The sequence below is a fragment of the Bombus pascuorum genome, chromosome 10 (genome assembly GCF_905332965.1).
Source record: "Bombus pascuorum chromosome 10, iyBomPasc1.1, whole genome shotgun sequence".
NCBI lineage: Eukaryota > Metazoa > Arthropoda > Insecta > Hymenoptera > Apidae > Bombus > Bombus pascuorum.
This window is the reverse complement of record NC_083497.1, coordinates 9,203,610-9,221,441: the sequence shown is the minus strand read 5'-3', so window position 1 is coordinate 9,221,441 and position 17,832 is coordinate 9,203,610. Positions and strand designations below refer to the sequence as shown.

At 38.3% G+C, this 17,832-nt stretch overlaps 1 protein-coding gene and 1 long non-coding RNA gene across 5 annotated transcripts in view; one reads left to right on the top strand and one right to left on the bottom strand.

Moving 5' to 3' along the window:
* Positions 1-15,955, bottom strand: part of LOC132911290 (uncharacterized) — a 31,604-nt gene extending 15,649 nt beyond the window's left edge. Inside the window, exon 1 of the long non-coding RNA XR_009658952.1 lies at positions 15,609-15,955. This is a non-coding gene — a long non-coding RNA (uncharacterized LOC132911290). The remainder of the gene's footprint in view (positions 1-15,608) is intronic.
* The window catches only part of LOC132911272 (basement membrane-specific heparan sulfate proteoglycan core protein-like), a 175,786-nt gene that overhangs the window by 64,545 nt on the left and 93,409 nt on the right, over positions 1-17,832 (top strand). For all 4 annotated transcript variants that reach the window (XM_060967830.1, XM_060967832.1, XM_060967831.1 and 1 more), the window contains exon 3: positions 16,592-16,737. In XM_060967830.1, the coding sequence (XP_060823813.1) occupies positions 16,592-16,737 (146 nt within the window). The remainder of the gene's footprint in view (positions 1-16,591; positions 16,738-17,832) is intronic.

Genomic DNA, 17,832 nt, shown 5'->3' with positions numbered 1-17,832 from the left:
ACTGAATTCTATAATAGTCAGAATAGATGATAGTACGACTATGTTACGTTTGATGAATAAACTAAAACATTTCAGTGAGATTCGTTATTCTTTGTCCATTCTTCATCGATACATTGTGCCTATTATCTTGTCGAACAATGGTTGGTAATTAATGAATTCCGCATACTGTTCACCAATTCACTTTTAGTGCTCAACTAGAAGCAGAATTTATCGGTGGTATTCATTGAATTATATATTTTCCGCTAAATAAGGAACGCGCATTTAGCTACTAATACTCTACCAATCTATAGTGCTAATTACCGCGTTAATAGCAAATCATTTTCTGTATTATTCTACATATACAGTGATTATATCGCCCTATTACGAAAGAATAACTAAATATTTTACAATTGCAAAATAGAAAAGAAAGAAATGCTAAATCATTGGTTTTCTAGAATATTTTAAAATGCTGACAAAATATTTTATCGAAATTGTTCTATCTATGGCAGCGTTGGCGAACGTAGGCTGAAACAGCAGAATCTGAAGCAGTTCGTTTCCCTCGGTCAAAAAATCGTTTCCCTCGAAACGATTCTCGAAACGAAAGCGATATCCCAGCTAGGGGTTAGGAAAAAATTATGCGGCTAATCAAGAATCGCGAGTGTCGTTCTCCGGCCGATGTATCACTGAGGATCCGCCGCAAGAAATGGCCGGATCGCTCGAGTCTCGGGTCAAGGGGTGGTTTTAGAAGGCAAAGGAGGGTGGCTGGTACGTGGAGGGCAACCGCAGCCCACATCCGACTTTATGAACCGCCATCACTCATAGAATCTTCGCCGCAATCTTTCGTGAGAATCCCTTAGAGAGGCTTGCACGGGGAGAAAAATGTCCGACGGTTTGGAGAATCGATGAGTTTGCATTAAACATCTCCAACCGACCTCCGAAAGTCCAGAGAGAGGATACTCTCTCTCTCTCCAAAATGATAGCCCTGCATAGCCCTACAGTTCCTCAGGAATCACGAATCCACGCTTCCAAGAGATAGAAGGTATAAGAACAGTGGAGCGAGTTTGGAATCAGGAGAACCGAGCTACCTAAGAACCAACCTGGACTATGTAGGCCAGGCACGTGCCATTCGCATTGTTAGGAAAATGTTTCACCACTGGTGAAAGGCTGAGAGAATAGAATCCTGCTAGAAGAGGTTCAGTTTGGAGTATGGAGAAGGAGAGTTGTAAGTGCCACGTATGGAGCGTTTTATCTGTCGATGAGGATGGTGATTCAATTAAAATTCTTTAATTTCGAAATGATTGAATCTTGAAATGTCGAACTTCCTGGCCTGAGAAATGTCAAGTCTTTAAAATTACGAACTTTCAAATGCCTAGAATTATTTAATTTCAAATCTTTTTTAATTTTCAAACTTTCGACATTTTGAATTTGCAAATTATTGAGATTCCGAGTGCCCCATTTCCTGAAATTTCTAATTCCCTAATATCTTCTAGACAAAATCACGAACCTTCGAATCCTTGAAATGTCCAATTTTCAAACTTTCAGAATTTTATATTTTAAAATTTTTTGTCTTGAAACCTTTGAAATTTTAGATTTTCAAAATTCCAAACATTGAAACCTCCAGATCTTCCAAGTAACGGATTCTCAAATTTTTGAAATTTTCAATTCTTTGAATTTAAAACATTTGATCCACGAAATTTCTTGTTCCATTGCTTCAACGTGAATAGGTTTCTATGTATTTTAACCAAGGGTGGAACTGTGGAATATTTTTTACAAGATCGTACGATTTGTTTGGTAGAGTATACATATATGTGATAAAATGCATTAGCGGAGTTTCAGCTACAAAGCGCAAGCCATCCACGGACACAATGTTCCCAATCGATATATTTCATTAAAAGCGACGGAAAAGGAAGATATTAATCAAGGAATATTTGAAGAGAGAAAATACCAGCTAGAAAAATATTTCTCGTTCCACTGCACACTAAAAACGAGCCAGTTAATAATCTTCCTTTTTTCTTTTTACAACATCCAACCGAGATACGAGATTGTTAGGTTCGCATTGCTGGAAAATTGACTTCGAAAAAAAGTCCACTATTTTCTTCTGTTAAAATGATTAAATAATGTTGTAGTAGTTCCCTTGAGTTTATGATTCTAATTACATAAACGAAATGCTCGAAGAATTTACTTTTATAACCTGGTGCTCTGATCGTGGAAAATTTAAGAAATTATTGCTTAATTTTTTAAAATAATCAAATCTCTAAGAATTATTGACTCATGTGGTACCTTAGATTGGAAAGAATCGCATGCTTATAAAATTCTCAAAAATTACTATAATTTATAATTAATATAATTTTCTGTTATTTAATGAATTGGGAAAAGGTGAAAGGATTTTCAAAGAACGAACTTGTGTAGCTACTCGATGTAACTTAAAACCCTATGGAAATACATTGCCTTTGAATCTTTTTTTAATTCTACATTTTGGAATTCTCCGTACAGACCAATACAAAATTCTAATCGGTTGATTATTACCTTAGCAATTTAAGATCATTATGTTATATTGTCTCCATAAAATGTGTAAAAGTTTTCAAATAATATATCAACGAGTAACTTGTGTCAGATAAAAATAAATTTGGTGGAACGATTCTCCAGTGTTTGTAACGAGTTGCCATGCCAGTTGGTATCTATCATGCCAGTTGGCTCATCCCACAAATGCCTCTGTTCGCGACATTTTCTATGGGTCGTAGCTCAGTCACGTAGAAACGTAATGTGTATCGTTTACGTGTCCCACGGTATTTGTTCTTCCATTTCTCGAACCGTTCGTGCTATGTACCTTTACGCTATTATCCGTGGAACCGAATGCAAACGCGTGGACCGCGCATAGTATACGATGCCCAGGAGAATACGTTCATTTTCATCGAATGTTGGGAAGGGAGAGGGCGGCTTGCATTCGACGCGACGCCAGACAATGCTTTTTAATCGTGCGCCTCTTTTTTCAAATTGAATATCCATTGGCGATATACTTCGCACAAATTGTACCTGGGCTATTACATAATGGGTTTGATATATGCCGATATTTATTAGCTGTTGTAGCAATACACCGGGATTCGTAGTACGATTGAAGCCAGAGACACTCTGTCTCATAAAAATTCATTCATTTACTTCTCTCAAATATGCATTTATACCGTATTTATTTGCATATACACAAAAACTGCAAGCTATCGCTATTTTATCGATGTAGAGGACGCGGGTCGGTTGGACTATAAAAATATGAACCTTTATGCGAAGTTTATTTCTGCTTTCGGTGGAAGAATAATAAACATGTTTTATATGTATAAAACAGGAAAAGGGAGAAAGGGAGGAAATACGGAATTGAAAGGAAATAGAGAAACAGGAAAGAAAATGATATGGAAGAAAGGAAAAAATAAATTGATGTGAAATGGAAGCACAGAAAAAGAAAATGGGGTAGAAACGGGAGAAGGACAAAGAAGAAAGAGAAGAAAATGGATTTGGTTTAGTTTGACTTGCAATTACACAGATGAGACACCATTATTACTATTTCAACTTACTGTTACTTCCTATCGAGCAAGCGTATAGTTACTCAACAAAAATCGAGCGGTCGACGACTCCATCAGCCATAAATTGTTGATTAATTCAGGAATCGTCCAGAGACTTGTTTCGAAAGTAGAATAAACCGCGGAATTTCTTGAGATCCTGGGGGCGGGACCCCGGGGGGCCGTACGTGTCCTGCGGGTCGAAAGTAAGTAAAAAGTAAAACGAGAAAGGCAGCAGGGAAGAAAAACGAGGACGCCGAAAGTACAAGGCTCGCCCAGAGCAATAATAATATCGGAAAGGTCGAGCTTATACTGCGGCGAGGTTTTCCCGATAGTTCGAACCTGGCGAACTTTCTGCCAAAGTTGCGAAGCTTTAAAGCGAAGGCTTTAACGGGGCTTCGCGCCTCGCGAAACTCTTCTTTCCTTTCCTTCTTCCGTGGAAACTCGCGTGAAGAAAGAGGAAAAAGGACAACAGCGAAGAAACTGAAGGAGGAAAAGAAAGGGTTGAGAATAAAAAGCAAATTGGAAGAAAGAAATGATAGGTACAAGAAGAATGCTACTGAAAGTAAGTTCTGCTGATATATATATATATCGATCTTAAGACGCGCTCGAAGTTCATTTTCTGGTGCACTTGACTGTACTACGTTCCCTTTGGAACTTTTATTATTCGCTGTATTTATCTTACCGATCGAGAGTGGCCGGATGGAATAAATTGTTTTGGAAATGAGCACCTACGAATCGGCACGTGAGAGCCATATATCCCCCACTGGCATTCGCGAATCGAGTGAACGTTTAATTCGTTCTCTACGAGCACCCCTAAATAGGCTTTGTCTGTTGTGGCCAACTTCTCGAGCGTTAGCACGGGATATTCATGCCCGTTTATTCGTGCCTCTGCACGAGTCTCGCCTGGCATGGACGCATTTAATAATTCATTCGGATTAATGTGAATTGCACTTGAATACATAAAGATCTCGCCGCGTGGACGGATTCATATTTGATCGTCATTTTAATTGGGCTTGTTTTCAGTTCGCTGGAAGTATCAACGCGTGTTAATCCCTGTTATGTCGTTCTGGTTCGACGAGACGCAGCCACTAGAAACGAGCTATTCGAAAAATTCGTCAACCGTTTGTTATCTTGGAATGGTATATTACTAGGATACTATATTGATAAATATTTAAATGTATATATAAATGATTAGAAGCAAAATGGCGAAAATGAGCAACTACTTTTCCAGTTGCACCTATACTAAACTTTCTGCCAATTTGTATTGTCCATTTAACAATTTAAGAATTCATACGATAGGGTTTCATAGTGATTTACGTTATTTCTATCGATTTTTGACTAGGGATGTTTTTAAGGAAATAGAAGTTGCTTGATTTTTTCTTGAAAATCTTTCGCTGCAATGAAACAGCGATTCGAAACATTTGCCTGCTAGTGTATAAGCTCATAGCTAAATCAGATTTGAATTTGAAAGCAAAGAGGCATAATTATTACGACAGTTAGCAATATTTGATCGTTTTGAAAATTACAATATTCTGAGATATTTTGTACGATCTACGATATTTTGAACATTTCGAAAAAGTTGAAAACACAGAGATTTAGCTCCGAAAACAGATATAAATACAATTTTGCTATATTGATTGACAACGTGCTGAATTTTGAAACCGCTTTCCTCTAAAAAAAATAGAAATGTGACTTATCGTGTCTTTCCCCCGTAGCTCTCGGATGTTTTCTACCCCCCCCCCCCCAACAAATAGAACATCGATATTTGAACAATACAGTCGATATAGAGTCAGAGAGACGCCGGATACAATCTCTTCGAAAGAGCAACCGAAGATTTCGATCACGTCGAAGCGTAATGGTCAGTAAATAACAAATGACCCATGTCTGGATGGGAGGGGCAGTCATCATCCTTCATCGGAGTAATAGTCGAGGAGATGCTTTGGAACTTTTGTGAGCGGGCCAACGAAGGCGCTCGTCGTTTCCTTATTCCCATTCAAGCGGCGCGAAGGGGAAACTTTTGCCACCGATTCCGCGCCGAAGCTTCTGTTCTAATTTCCACTCGATGATAAATCGGTAATAAGTCTGTTCAACGGCTGCAACTTTTCTTCTCTCGCCTTCATCGTAGAGCGTTGCTCCGTGGCTTTCTTACTCGCCGAACAAACATACCATTGGTTCTCACCGAATTTTTCTCGTGCGTCTTCCTGGCTAAAGCAACGCGCTTGTTTACTCAGTGGAATTCTCGCCAATGGCAAGTGAAAATTGCGGGATGCTTTCGTTGCAACATTCATCGATTATTCATTCAGGAATATCCGATGAAACCCCGTTTTCCGTAACGCGATTAAACAAACGCTTAATTTGCATGCCACTCGAGCCGAAGTCCAGTGAAATTGGAAACACAGAGAAACATATACGAAATCCTCGAACGAATCTACTTCTGTATCCTGTTGATGTGATCCTTTGTGTGAGTATATTTTAACATTACAGTAAAACCAGTCTCGGATGTACATAAGGTGATAAGTTCGAAGTGAAATAAGCAATGAAATATACATAATCGTGTTTCGATCCCCGAAGAAGCTCTAAGAAACAAGTTGTATAAGGCTGTAAAAAAGATCTTAGAAAGTTCTAAGAGAATGCAGAAACTAGCTTTCGTCTCTAGTCGTGTTAGGAAGCTTTAACAATTAGCTCTAACACATGTAGCCGTAGCAAATTGTAAACGTTGATCCTCAAAATAGCCAAATGCCTCGCCACGTACAATAAACTCACTAACGCTGGTTACGTAATGTAATGGTTTCCTGATTGGAATTTCCTCGAGTCGATCCGTGCCCGATTTTGTACCCCCCGCCCTCCTCACTCGCAATCGATTTGCGTTAACCGAACAACGTACACTGCCGGCAATGTTTCGTTACTAGCGAAAAACAAATATCAGATATTTTGTAGCAACGTTTCGATATCATAAAGAATTTGTTATTGTTTTTTCGAATGGCGAAACGATTTGATGAACTGTGCAAATTTTACGAGACGTGATGAATGTGCGCAAAATGTACAACACACTCGTGCACGCTGTTATTTATTGAATATAGTGTAGAGAAATTGCGTATCGCGTGATGGCAGAGTGTTCACATTTGAAAATTTTATTAACAAAATGTATTAAGAAACGAAACAGAAAGCACAGATTTTTGTAATTTCATTGTGACAGCTACACAGTAGAGAAAGTTCCGATCAGACTTGAGACTTTGCGATCGTTTTAATTAACTTTTTTTTTTTAATTTTGCAATACAGGCGGACAGACATATTCACGTTCGAATCTTCGAGGACGTACTTACACCGTCGTTTTGGACATCCTCGTGGGACCCGGACGTCCGTGAATTTAACCGCTGACTTAGCTTGAGATACGACGTTCCCTCGATGCACGCTAATGGTCTTCGAAAAGTTTAATCTGTACTTGGGATATCGTATGCATTAGCGACGTACTTGTATTATAAACTTGGTTACTCTTACGCGGCAAGTTTGATCATCGATACAACTTGAACGTCGCTGGAATATCGTTAACGACACGGTAATCGTTTCTCAGCTGTTCCTTTCAGGTGCTTGATGAAACATATGATCCTATAATACGTGGGATGCTGAAACGATAGGAATGTCACGTATAGAATTCGAACATGTTTCATTCACATTGAAGCAACGTTGACTTTCAGCCAGATTTTTACGCTTTAGATATAAATCGGCAGGTATTATTTTAACGCGTTGTTTACAATAACTCTCGAAATTTTTCAACAATTCACATCTCCCTTGTTTTCTTTCTTCGATGAGCTCTCTTCCTACGTATGTCGAGAAGTTTATCCGTTTTCTGATAAAGATAAGAACAAACAAGTGACAACTACCGTTTAAAATTGCAAGAAATTAATTCATTAGACATAAGAAAAAATCGTATAAAATACTTCAGTGCCATAATTATATTCCAACTCTCTTACTTCTCGATCATATCACCTTCATGGAAATATTATGCATACAGTACACATTTTTTCCATGCACACGCAAAGCTCCACGTATCTTGTTTAAATTATTCTTAGTTAGCTACCATTTACTCAATGGACATTTACTCAGTTCTCTGTCATTCGTCACCTATATTAATTCACATTTGAAAAAACGTTCTGCGATTATTAAGCTTGAGATTATTCAGCAGTAGAATGTTGTTTGTTGTCTCGCGAGCAAATAAAACAGAAGCATAGAGTTGACAAACGCAAATACATTTCTGCGAAAAAGTGCAGTAGCAGCTGAGTAATTAACAGAAAGTTGCAACGTAATCTCTACGGTTAAAGACAATCCCGGTGATTAATGCACCTTTCTGTCTCGTTCTGATGACCGATTTTATACCCGGCAAGGGACGTACTATTATTAAGCGAACTTTCAACCTGAACGAATCCCACGGTTCCAGCTGCTGCATTTTAATCTCCAAAGTCCGGTCGCATAAACGGCAGTCGGATATTCCAAATAGTTGCGCATATGTTTGCAGGACAGTATGCCCCGTATAGTTTCGGCGAAACTTTCTCAACGTGGAAGAGGGTACACGTTCGTTTCAAGATTTAATAACTTTTTAAACTATACGTGCTACGAATTCCCAACTGTGAACTTTAAAATCTATGAAACTACCTCTAGAGACGGAAACTGGAAAAGACCGATCCTTCAGCTCGATATTTTTATCATTGAGCATTTGGTAGTTCGATAATGCTTTGTATTCATTAAGAGCTTATATATTGTGCTATTCAAAAAGTCCGTAGTCCTTTCTTCGTGCGTTTATATCCGATAATATTCAGCAGAATTCATTGTATCTCAGCGCATTCATTGTATCTAGACTGCGTACTCTTCCAGTCTGCATAAAGACTTATTTCAGCCGTTAAGTGTTGTAACAAGTTTGAAAATATTTTATTACTTTGCATATTATATGCATTTTGTACGTTTCCGCATATTTTATGTTTCTCGTAAATGCATAGAAGTTCGCAATCCAGTTACATTGGATGCGTATTCTGACAAAATCTATTTGTAAGAATAACTTTGTTGCAAGTTCCGAAACGCTTATAAAATTCCTGAAATCACCATCTCTCGTTTATGTTCTTCTTAGATTCTTTCTGATCTTCGATTTATCCAGAATTATTATTCTTTATACTATTAAGGATTAAGAATTACAAGTGTCATACTAACGATATAAAAATTCGTCGTTCGCGAAAGAAAACAGGGAAGAGAAATAAATAAGAAGCTTCTGCATAGCTCGTGCGATCTTTTCCTGCCAGAATGCATCGTCGCACACTGATGAAATTGGCGAACGAAACGGTAGCAAGCTTCGATGCCCTCCCACGGTGTGTTAGTGCGCGAATCTGTTTACCGGTTCTATTTACGAGGTTGGGCAACCGTGTAAACCATCCTGCTAATAGAATATGCCCATATTCTGGCCCCGTAGGAAGCATAAGGGCTCAGACCCGTAACGAGCAAGCTCAGCACCGGCCCGTTATCGCGATTTTCCCCGGTTACACTCGGGCCGAGTTTCAACTTTACACACAACGAGCTATCCCGTGCAATCTGCCTCGTTCCTGGCCGAAACTATTGAGTTATTTAGCAGTTCCGGGACGATTATTGAAACGAACCTCGAATCGCAGCCTGATTTGTGGAACGGAATGCTTGCACTAGAGTTAACTCCACGGATTGGATAACGTCGTATCCAGTCATACTTTATGGACTAATTTAGGTTGTTTGCGAGATTGTATGTGAACTACGATCTACGTGGAAACCGTGCTTTGTTGGTCAGTTAGTTTTTCAATATTTATTTTCTAACTCTGCCGTTTCCACTTTAGTTTGTAGCTATCTATTCGGAATTATAAAGTGAATTTTATTTTAGCCACAAGCCAATTATAGTCGCATAAATTACGAACTGCATGTAAACGACACTTAACTCTGTTGTTTTTAATTTTACATGTTCGCAGTTATAAAATGGAACGTGGTGCAAATTTGAAGCTAGTCATGGGATCGAGTTAGTCAGAAACTATATTGATCAAAATATTTGATGAATTTTGTTAATTTCACTTGGAATTCTCTATTATTATACTGTTTTCTTGCTAAGAAAAGAAAGAACTTACGAGCAAGTCATTTGTATCTGGGGGATTGAATATCAATCATACACCTGTGTAACGAAATCAAAAAATTTATGAGGAGCGAAGCTCATTAATCTGGTTCAGTTATACAGATCTCTTATTTCACTTGCAAATAATCTTCTTGAGTGTTTTAATTTTGAAATATTTGTATTAAAGGACAGAAATATTATAAACAAACTGTTTAATGTTTCATTCTTGCAGCTAATAAATCAATCATTTCTGTAATTACTAGAATCAATGTTTTGTAGACACAATGTTTTCTACGGAGATAAATGTTCGCATATTATTATCTTTGTTTTTCACCATATCGCTTCAATCATAATTATTTATGTGTGCTAAATTTACGTTCATATTAAACCACGGTACTCTTTTACCGTTAGTTATAATTTGAGAATAAAGGAGATGAAAATGTTTTTAAGTGAAACGACGTTTTAGTATGGGGAAGATATAAATCGAAATTAAACGAAATTTCGTAAAGGAAGAAAGGAGCACAGGTTGCGTTAAGTAGGAACAGTTTTAATTAGAATCACATTTGATAGTGAAATATACGCAGAGCAATTGAGTTGGTCGCGACACGGCTCTGTTGAATATTTTAATTGAGTAATTAGAATCTCCTGTTTCCCCTGGCTTCGTTCTTCTTCTGTTCTCCGTACCCCAGTATTCGTTTCAAAGGACGAACTGAATTTCCTGCTCCCAATGTTACGTAGGACGGCAAGTACTGATTAGAAAAGGGGGAAACAAGCCGGTTCACCGGGACATTTATATCCAGTGACCTCTGTTAAATTACTAAAACGCGACCGATATTTAATTACCCCGACTCCATTTGCCCGAGCGTTAATTTTAATTCAATCAATTAGCGGATTACGTGGCACTAACCGTCGAATATTCCTACGAAATTAGCTTTTATTAATCCTACTAAAATAATATGAACAATATCCGAATCTATTCTATTACATCGCTATTGACGCTTTGGGTATTAACTAAATGTTCCAAACGTTAAAGAAGCATCTTGGATAAATTTATTCGAAACGTATACGAAACGTATGAATTAACGATGGATTAATAATTATACTAAAGCAGCAGTTATTATTGGGATTATTAAAATCATACCAGTAATATGTTTGATTATTTGTTAGATATATTAATAGATATATTTATTGTTATTACTAACATCAGAAGATCTTCTAAGTTTAAAAGAATCTTTTCATCTTGCCTTGTAATAAAGAAATTAAGGAAAATAGTTTTATAAGATTCGGCAATCATGAACTACAATTTTATCATTTGACTTTTGGTTTTTCTTCTTCTGTTATTATACCAGTGTCCACGTGTAACTACGATTATAACAAATAGAGAGTCATACTATTTTATATCGTACGATGTCTGACGAAATAGTGCTACAAATACTTCAAAGAACCTAATATTATGCGAATCGATCGTTTTGTATCATCGACGATGCTTTAAACGTGAACGAGAAGATCGAGAAATGTGAAAGATGCATCAAAATCGACGATTGCACACACAGGCACCGAGTTTGTAAAGGAAACGGTAATACGAAAATTCTAGCCGGTAGAAGAAAAAGAGAGAAGCAAAAAAAAAGGACTTTTGAAGGCCCGGCAATCGTATAAATAGCCAAGGTTCAGGCGTATAGCTCCAGTGAATCGGTGGAAAATCATAGAGCGAAACGGTTGAAAGGAGATCCTTCGGCGATGCTCGAAGTGAATTCAATGCCGAAATCAACGATACGATCCTGTAGGAAAGAATCGACGTCGTAGTTCTACAGCCAACTACCAGTTTCGAATAGAAACTATAGGTGCAGTACGGAAAACTCTGTCATGAAACAAGAAGTGGGTAACAACGGTGCATCCTTTGTAGGCATTCGATCGTGCTCACAGATATTTACCCCTTGAAACGATCGTTAAAGAGAAAGAGAGGAAACGCGTGGACTAAGTAAATTTGTTCGTAACTTCGAACTATTCATTTGGAAAAAGCTATAACAATGCGGAGAAAGAAAGAGAAAGGGAGAGAGAAAGAGAGAGAGAGAGAGAGTTTATATCATTAGAAAAGCAGAACTTCGCGAGGTTCTCTAGATTTCGTCGATTTTTCTTACGTCAGATTGCAGGCGAGCATTGTTCAGAGCTTCAATTACGATTTCTTATCTCTGTGTGATGCATTCCATTGAAATTACAAGGCACGAACACGGACGAAGGAACCGACGAATTTAAGGGGTCGGTTTGCGTGTCAGAGCAGAATACGTACGCTGACTGGTATTACACCATAATTTCACTGCGCTTTTTTTCCCCTCTTGCTTCACCACGCGACGCGGTACGGTACGAGGCTTTCCGTTGTTCCTTTGATTACTTCAGACCACCCTCCCCCTTTCTCCCGTCCCTCTTTTTCCATTCTAGCCCGCTTCTTCCCCGTTCATTTCCGGGACGACTCTAAATTCACGGACGAGGTAAACGATAGGAGCGGGTCGAAAGGTATCGCTGGCCGTGCTTTTGGCCAACTTCGAATCTAAGGGGAAGATCAAATAACTGAACGTACGTGCTGTGACTAGAAGCCACCGAAATTTGGAGAATCACCAAACGGTCAGAGATTGCGGTGGACCCTGTGGAACACGTTTGTTTAAAACACAGTTTCCTTGTTTATCGTTTCTGTGGGCAGAAAAAAATCAAGAATAACCAGCGGAGCAAGATTGCCATATAGTATCCTTGGAAAAATTCTCCGGATTTTCCTAGCTGTATTTAAATCGACGGCATTCATACGCGTGCTACGTGGCAGATACTGCCCGCATAAATTCAAATTTGAATAAATTTGAATAAACGCACCATGGAGGAACGCGTAAAGAATATTTCTCGCGTATCGTCCCGGCTCGTTTCTTCGTTCGTTCATAACTTCCTATTTCGAGAATCAGCTATCGTTCTCCCAGATCAGACGTGTGTTTATTCGTTCACCTTAAAGTTAAAACTGGCGGACCGTAATACGAACATGTTAAGGTAAAGAGGCACTACCGTGCATAAGTTATGCACGGTATTGGCAGTGCAGATTATTAGTTAGACAAATTAATCCAATGTCTGTTTTTACATAAATTTGTCGGTTCTGATGTTGGTTCAATCTCAGATAGAAAGAATGGAAGAGAATGAGAGAAGGGGAGAAGACAGATAAAACTAAAATTTCTGGAATTTTTAAGATATCTCTATGTCTGGTTCGTACGTCAAGTTCTGATATATCGACGATCTCCCCAAGTATTCCCTGGCGCAGGAATCCGATCGATAGTCACTCTTTTTGGTCCATTTCCGCGTGTGCGGAGCAAAATTTCTCCTCGTGGTGCTCGATAGCGCGTCCCATCGACATTCGTTTCGCCGGACGCTTACAGGTTTTCCATTTCATCGGCCTGCCACGGGACACCATTAAATCGACTGTTCCGTGATAGTAGCGAACAACCATGACCATGGCGAGGGATGGACGGTCGTGACGGTAAATTAATTTCACGACAACTCGTCGACGCTTCGTTATCGGCTGCCAATCCCTTCCGTTACTCCTTCCTTCCCCGGAACGCATATCGATATCGTCTGGGATATCGTTGAGCGATTTCCAACAATTTCGCGTCTGCCTTGTAACAATTTCAATTTCTGCCCCGACGAAATCCCATTTTACCCGTGGAACACAATGGGAAATTTTATCGAGCGCCATAGCTCTGTCCCACTCTTTCCGTTCGCGTCCAACGCACCCTCAACCCCCGTCGACCGTTTCGAGCCTCGTTCGACACAGCGCCGTTTTTCCACCGTTTCTACCCACTCTCACGGGATTATGTTAATGGCGATTCCCTCATCTCTGCGATCGACGAAATCCTGGTTAATGGCGAATCGAGTGAGTCATATAAATCAGCTACAGCGTAACCTAATTCGGCGGAAAGATAATAGTCATCATTTGTGACCCCTGAAATCGTTGGATGGTTGTTGAGTTATGAGAATGTTTTTCTTTCTTCGGTATATATCATTTGGCAAACTCCAATAATAAATCCGAGATGGAAAGGATCGGTGAAAGTGACTGTTGCGCCATTATGACACACGGTAGCTATACATCATATGCGTTTATTTAATCCCACCAAGAACGAAACTTCATTCACGCCCAAATCACGTTGATCTGGTGTATAATGAAGTGGTTAGCGAGATAAACGTCATCATAATGCGAAGCATAAATTATGTTGATCGGAGATCAAGTACAACCAGTGACAAAAGTGCATATAACCCGAGTTTTATGTAGGTCAAGTTATTTTATTTTGCCAGAGAACCGTGTATATTTTCGTGTCAGCATAAAATGGCTTTGTATTTGCTCAGTATATTAACGTATTTCCGGGAAGAATTAAACGAACGCGAGACATTTAAGTCGTAGAATTTATGAAACGAAATTACACCAGTAGTTACCCAATCTTTAATTTTATCAATGTCAAATAAATTGTAAAATTATTTTCAAAATGTAAAGTACATATTTGACTTTAATTAATATAATGTTTAATATTAAAGATATTGTTAAAACAACATGGACATCTTTTTCATGATATCTCAAAAAGTGGTGCATGTAAACTTTTATAACTGGCTGTATCTGTAGATTGAAATAATTTGTTTCTCATATGAGAGTCTTTTCATGCAATTGTACCAGTGTTATTAATAAAATTTTACAAACCATAGGTTTCAAATTACAAATATTAATAAATACCCTTGCGTCACAGTGACAGGCTTGATAATGAAATAAATCAAATTCTACAATTAAATTTTGCAAAGTATATATTATCTGACCATCCTATTTGACAAAATATAGCATAAAAAACTACAAACTTGTAAAAGAGGTATTTATACTAAATGATTAGTTGACAAATTACCTACTATACAAGATCATACTGTTGTATTATTTTCACTGTTGCATTCATGACGAAATTACGATAGAGTCCGTTTTCGTGTACCTAAATCGAAGGTCAGTGAGGCTAGGGGCGAAGCAGGGATGGAAGCATGCCACAGGGAAGCCGGGCATTCTCGAAATTATTAGTTGGCGAACTATTTGCATTAACGGTGGATCAAAGAAGAAGACGATGGGCTGTCCTGGTGTAACTAACACGGTATTTCATGAACGTTAACCGTGATTGCGTACTACGGCCATATACAATACCGTAACGCATTAGTATTGCTGGAAGTTCATCCTTAATCAAGTGCTTATTAGAATTACCCGCGTGCGCGTCAGTGTGTGCACTTGTGTGTGTATACGTTTCTGTTGGTAGAAAGCGAGTCGGCAACAACTAGCTCACTCAAGAGGTAGAACTTTTGATGTTGCAAAGCAGCTGCATCGTCTAACCTCGTTTGAACGTAAAGCTCGAAGAGTTTCCATATTCATCCAACTTACTTTGACTTTGCGAGAAATACTCACGCTGCTCTGTTGCCGTGACGCCTTGTTAAATAAGAATAGATTTCTCCATTATTTATGCGCTTCTGCGGGAAAATTTCAACGTTTGCGTTCGTATAACTGCGAAATTTTATGCTCTCGGAATATTTATTGCGATTTCTAGGTGGTACATCAAATATAAATACGCCTCTCTTGATAAATATTAAAATACTTACTAGTTTGATACGGAATGTAACAGTCATACTATATTATCGAAATATAAACGAACGATCAAGCAGAATTTTATATTCGTGCAAGATAGAGATCTAAGATACTGATGCAATAAATGCTGGTAAAATTATTCGTAAGGATTGTAGAAAAATAATAATTCACTGTAAAAGAATAGTTTGCATATCATAGTATTATAACCGTACACTTAGATATTCGACGATTGAATTGTGAGATCGATACTGCGTGTAAAAAAAGACTAATCTATGTTCTAGTTGAATATTGTTTATTAAATAACTTGCGTGCTTTAATTACAAATTTATTCACTTACCTCTGGTAATATGTTGCATTTCACTTCGATTTTAGCTGAGCTGTATAAATACCACGTCACCATTTTGAAAGAGTTCGATTAAAACTATAATATATGCGTATACACAAGTATTATGGGTAAGAATATACTCACACATACATACATCCTTGGATGTTTCTCGTGACACGCCATCTGGTACGCCAGGGTATAACTATCGTCATTACCAAACGTGTCTCGGTCTCGGTATGTTTACATTTAGTGCGGCTAGGTTCTGTTCGCGATAAAAAATTGTAAATATTACAACGAATGTGGGTTTCGTATCGCAAACTGTCTTCAGTTGCCGGTTTCACTATGCGGCGCAATCAACCTCTCCGGTACGAACCTCTTCGCTCGTTCGCGCGTAGTATTAATTGTCGGTCGCGTGCAATAACGATTGCGTAGTGTAATGCCTACTTTAATTGACGTTTCTACGGAAGAAGTTAGACAGAATACAGTGGAAACGATCGAAATCATGGTAAGTTTTTCGCAACAATTATTGCATCAAGATATCGCGAATGTATAGATATTCGATATATAATTGAATCAATATACAATATGGCGGAACGAATGCTCTCGAAAAAACATACTGCGTACATACACACACACACATATTACGTACTTTGCTAACGTATTTTGATTTTGACGCGATATGATGTATGTGTCGTGTACGATGCAACGAACACACGCTGATATATTAACAGCAAAAACTGTTACCGGAAATTTGCTATGTAACATAACGATCGATAAACAGCGTTCTCTTTTCGAACAACATCCGAGTTAACCTTTTCGATACGAAGTTCGTTTGTATTTATACGTACGTATCAGTTTTTCCCAGTGAGATAATAAATGAAAGTTTTAGCAATTGCCTAATAATCAATGGAATTCCCTGCAAATTTTTAGAATAAAAAAGAACAGATTCAACGAAAAGACAATTTCCTTAATGGTATTGTCCATACTCTTTGCAGGTGGATCAAGCCTGGCAAGCGTGGTCGCCGGAAGTAAACCTTTGAACAAGCCAGATTTCGACGACATCGCCCCACGAAATGTTACTGCCATCGTTGGTCAAACAGCGGAATTGAATTGCTTCGTGAAGCATCCTGGAGACAGAGTAGTAAGTGACTTATTTTTCTAAAAGATATTATAGCGTCCACCATTCTGGGGCTGTCTATGTAAATATTTATCTACAGATGATCGCGGATCGTACAATTTTTCGATATAAATCAAGCGTATCGTTATTTTCTCGTGACACATTGATGCTGCATAAATCATCCGAGCAAATCATAGAAAATAGCCAGTTTAATGAATCACTTTTTCCGCCATATTTCTGTTATTCGATAATATTCGCGGAAAAACTAGTAGACAAACGTTTATCGTTTATCGTCAGAAACATTTCGAAATCGTTAGGGAAAATAAGAGAAGAGGGACATTTTCATTTATATTTCATGGTATTCCATTTATCGATTAATTCCATGAATCAATATACTCGCCACGGTTGGCTGATTGTATACAGTTGTATTTTTCTTTTGCGTAATCCGTACATCAAGAGCGTTTACAATAATTGTATGAATACAATCGGGAATAATTTTAGGCGGGACGAGAAAGGTCCGATAGGATCGGCCAAACTTTAACGAGCCGGTACCAATAATTTTCTAACACAATACAGTTCATTAAATGCCGGAGGGAGAACTGTTAAAATCGGTAGGAACAACAGCGAACCAAAATCTTCGCATAATTATTGGTATTTATTCATTAGCATACGTACCTATAAACCGTATCAATATGCGTAATGACTAGCTTTCGCTTCGGACTCACGTCCGTGGAGATTGTGTAATATTTACTTATTGCTGCGTACACGCATATTGTTACTACATTTTCCGGTCACCTGCTCACGGTTCATGAGATACGCGTGAGTTATTAATCATCGCAGAAATTAGGGGAAATTAAGATACTAGACACACTCCGGTTCTAATTGTGGACGCTGTAAGTTAGTCTTGATTCGGCGAAATCAAGTATCGTCCGTACTGTATAATTTCATCGACAGAAAAGAAAGTTTGATAGATAGAAATCGTCGTTTGTTGCCACGGCCGCTATCGCTATAAACTATAAATCCTATTGCCTTCTTTCGATGCTCGTGAACGATGTTCCGACAATAAAAATCACCTTTCTTTCGATAGCGGTCGTCGTGAATTCAATTACCTTACACTAC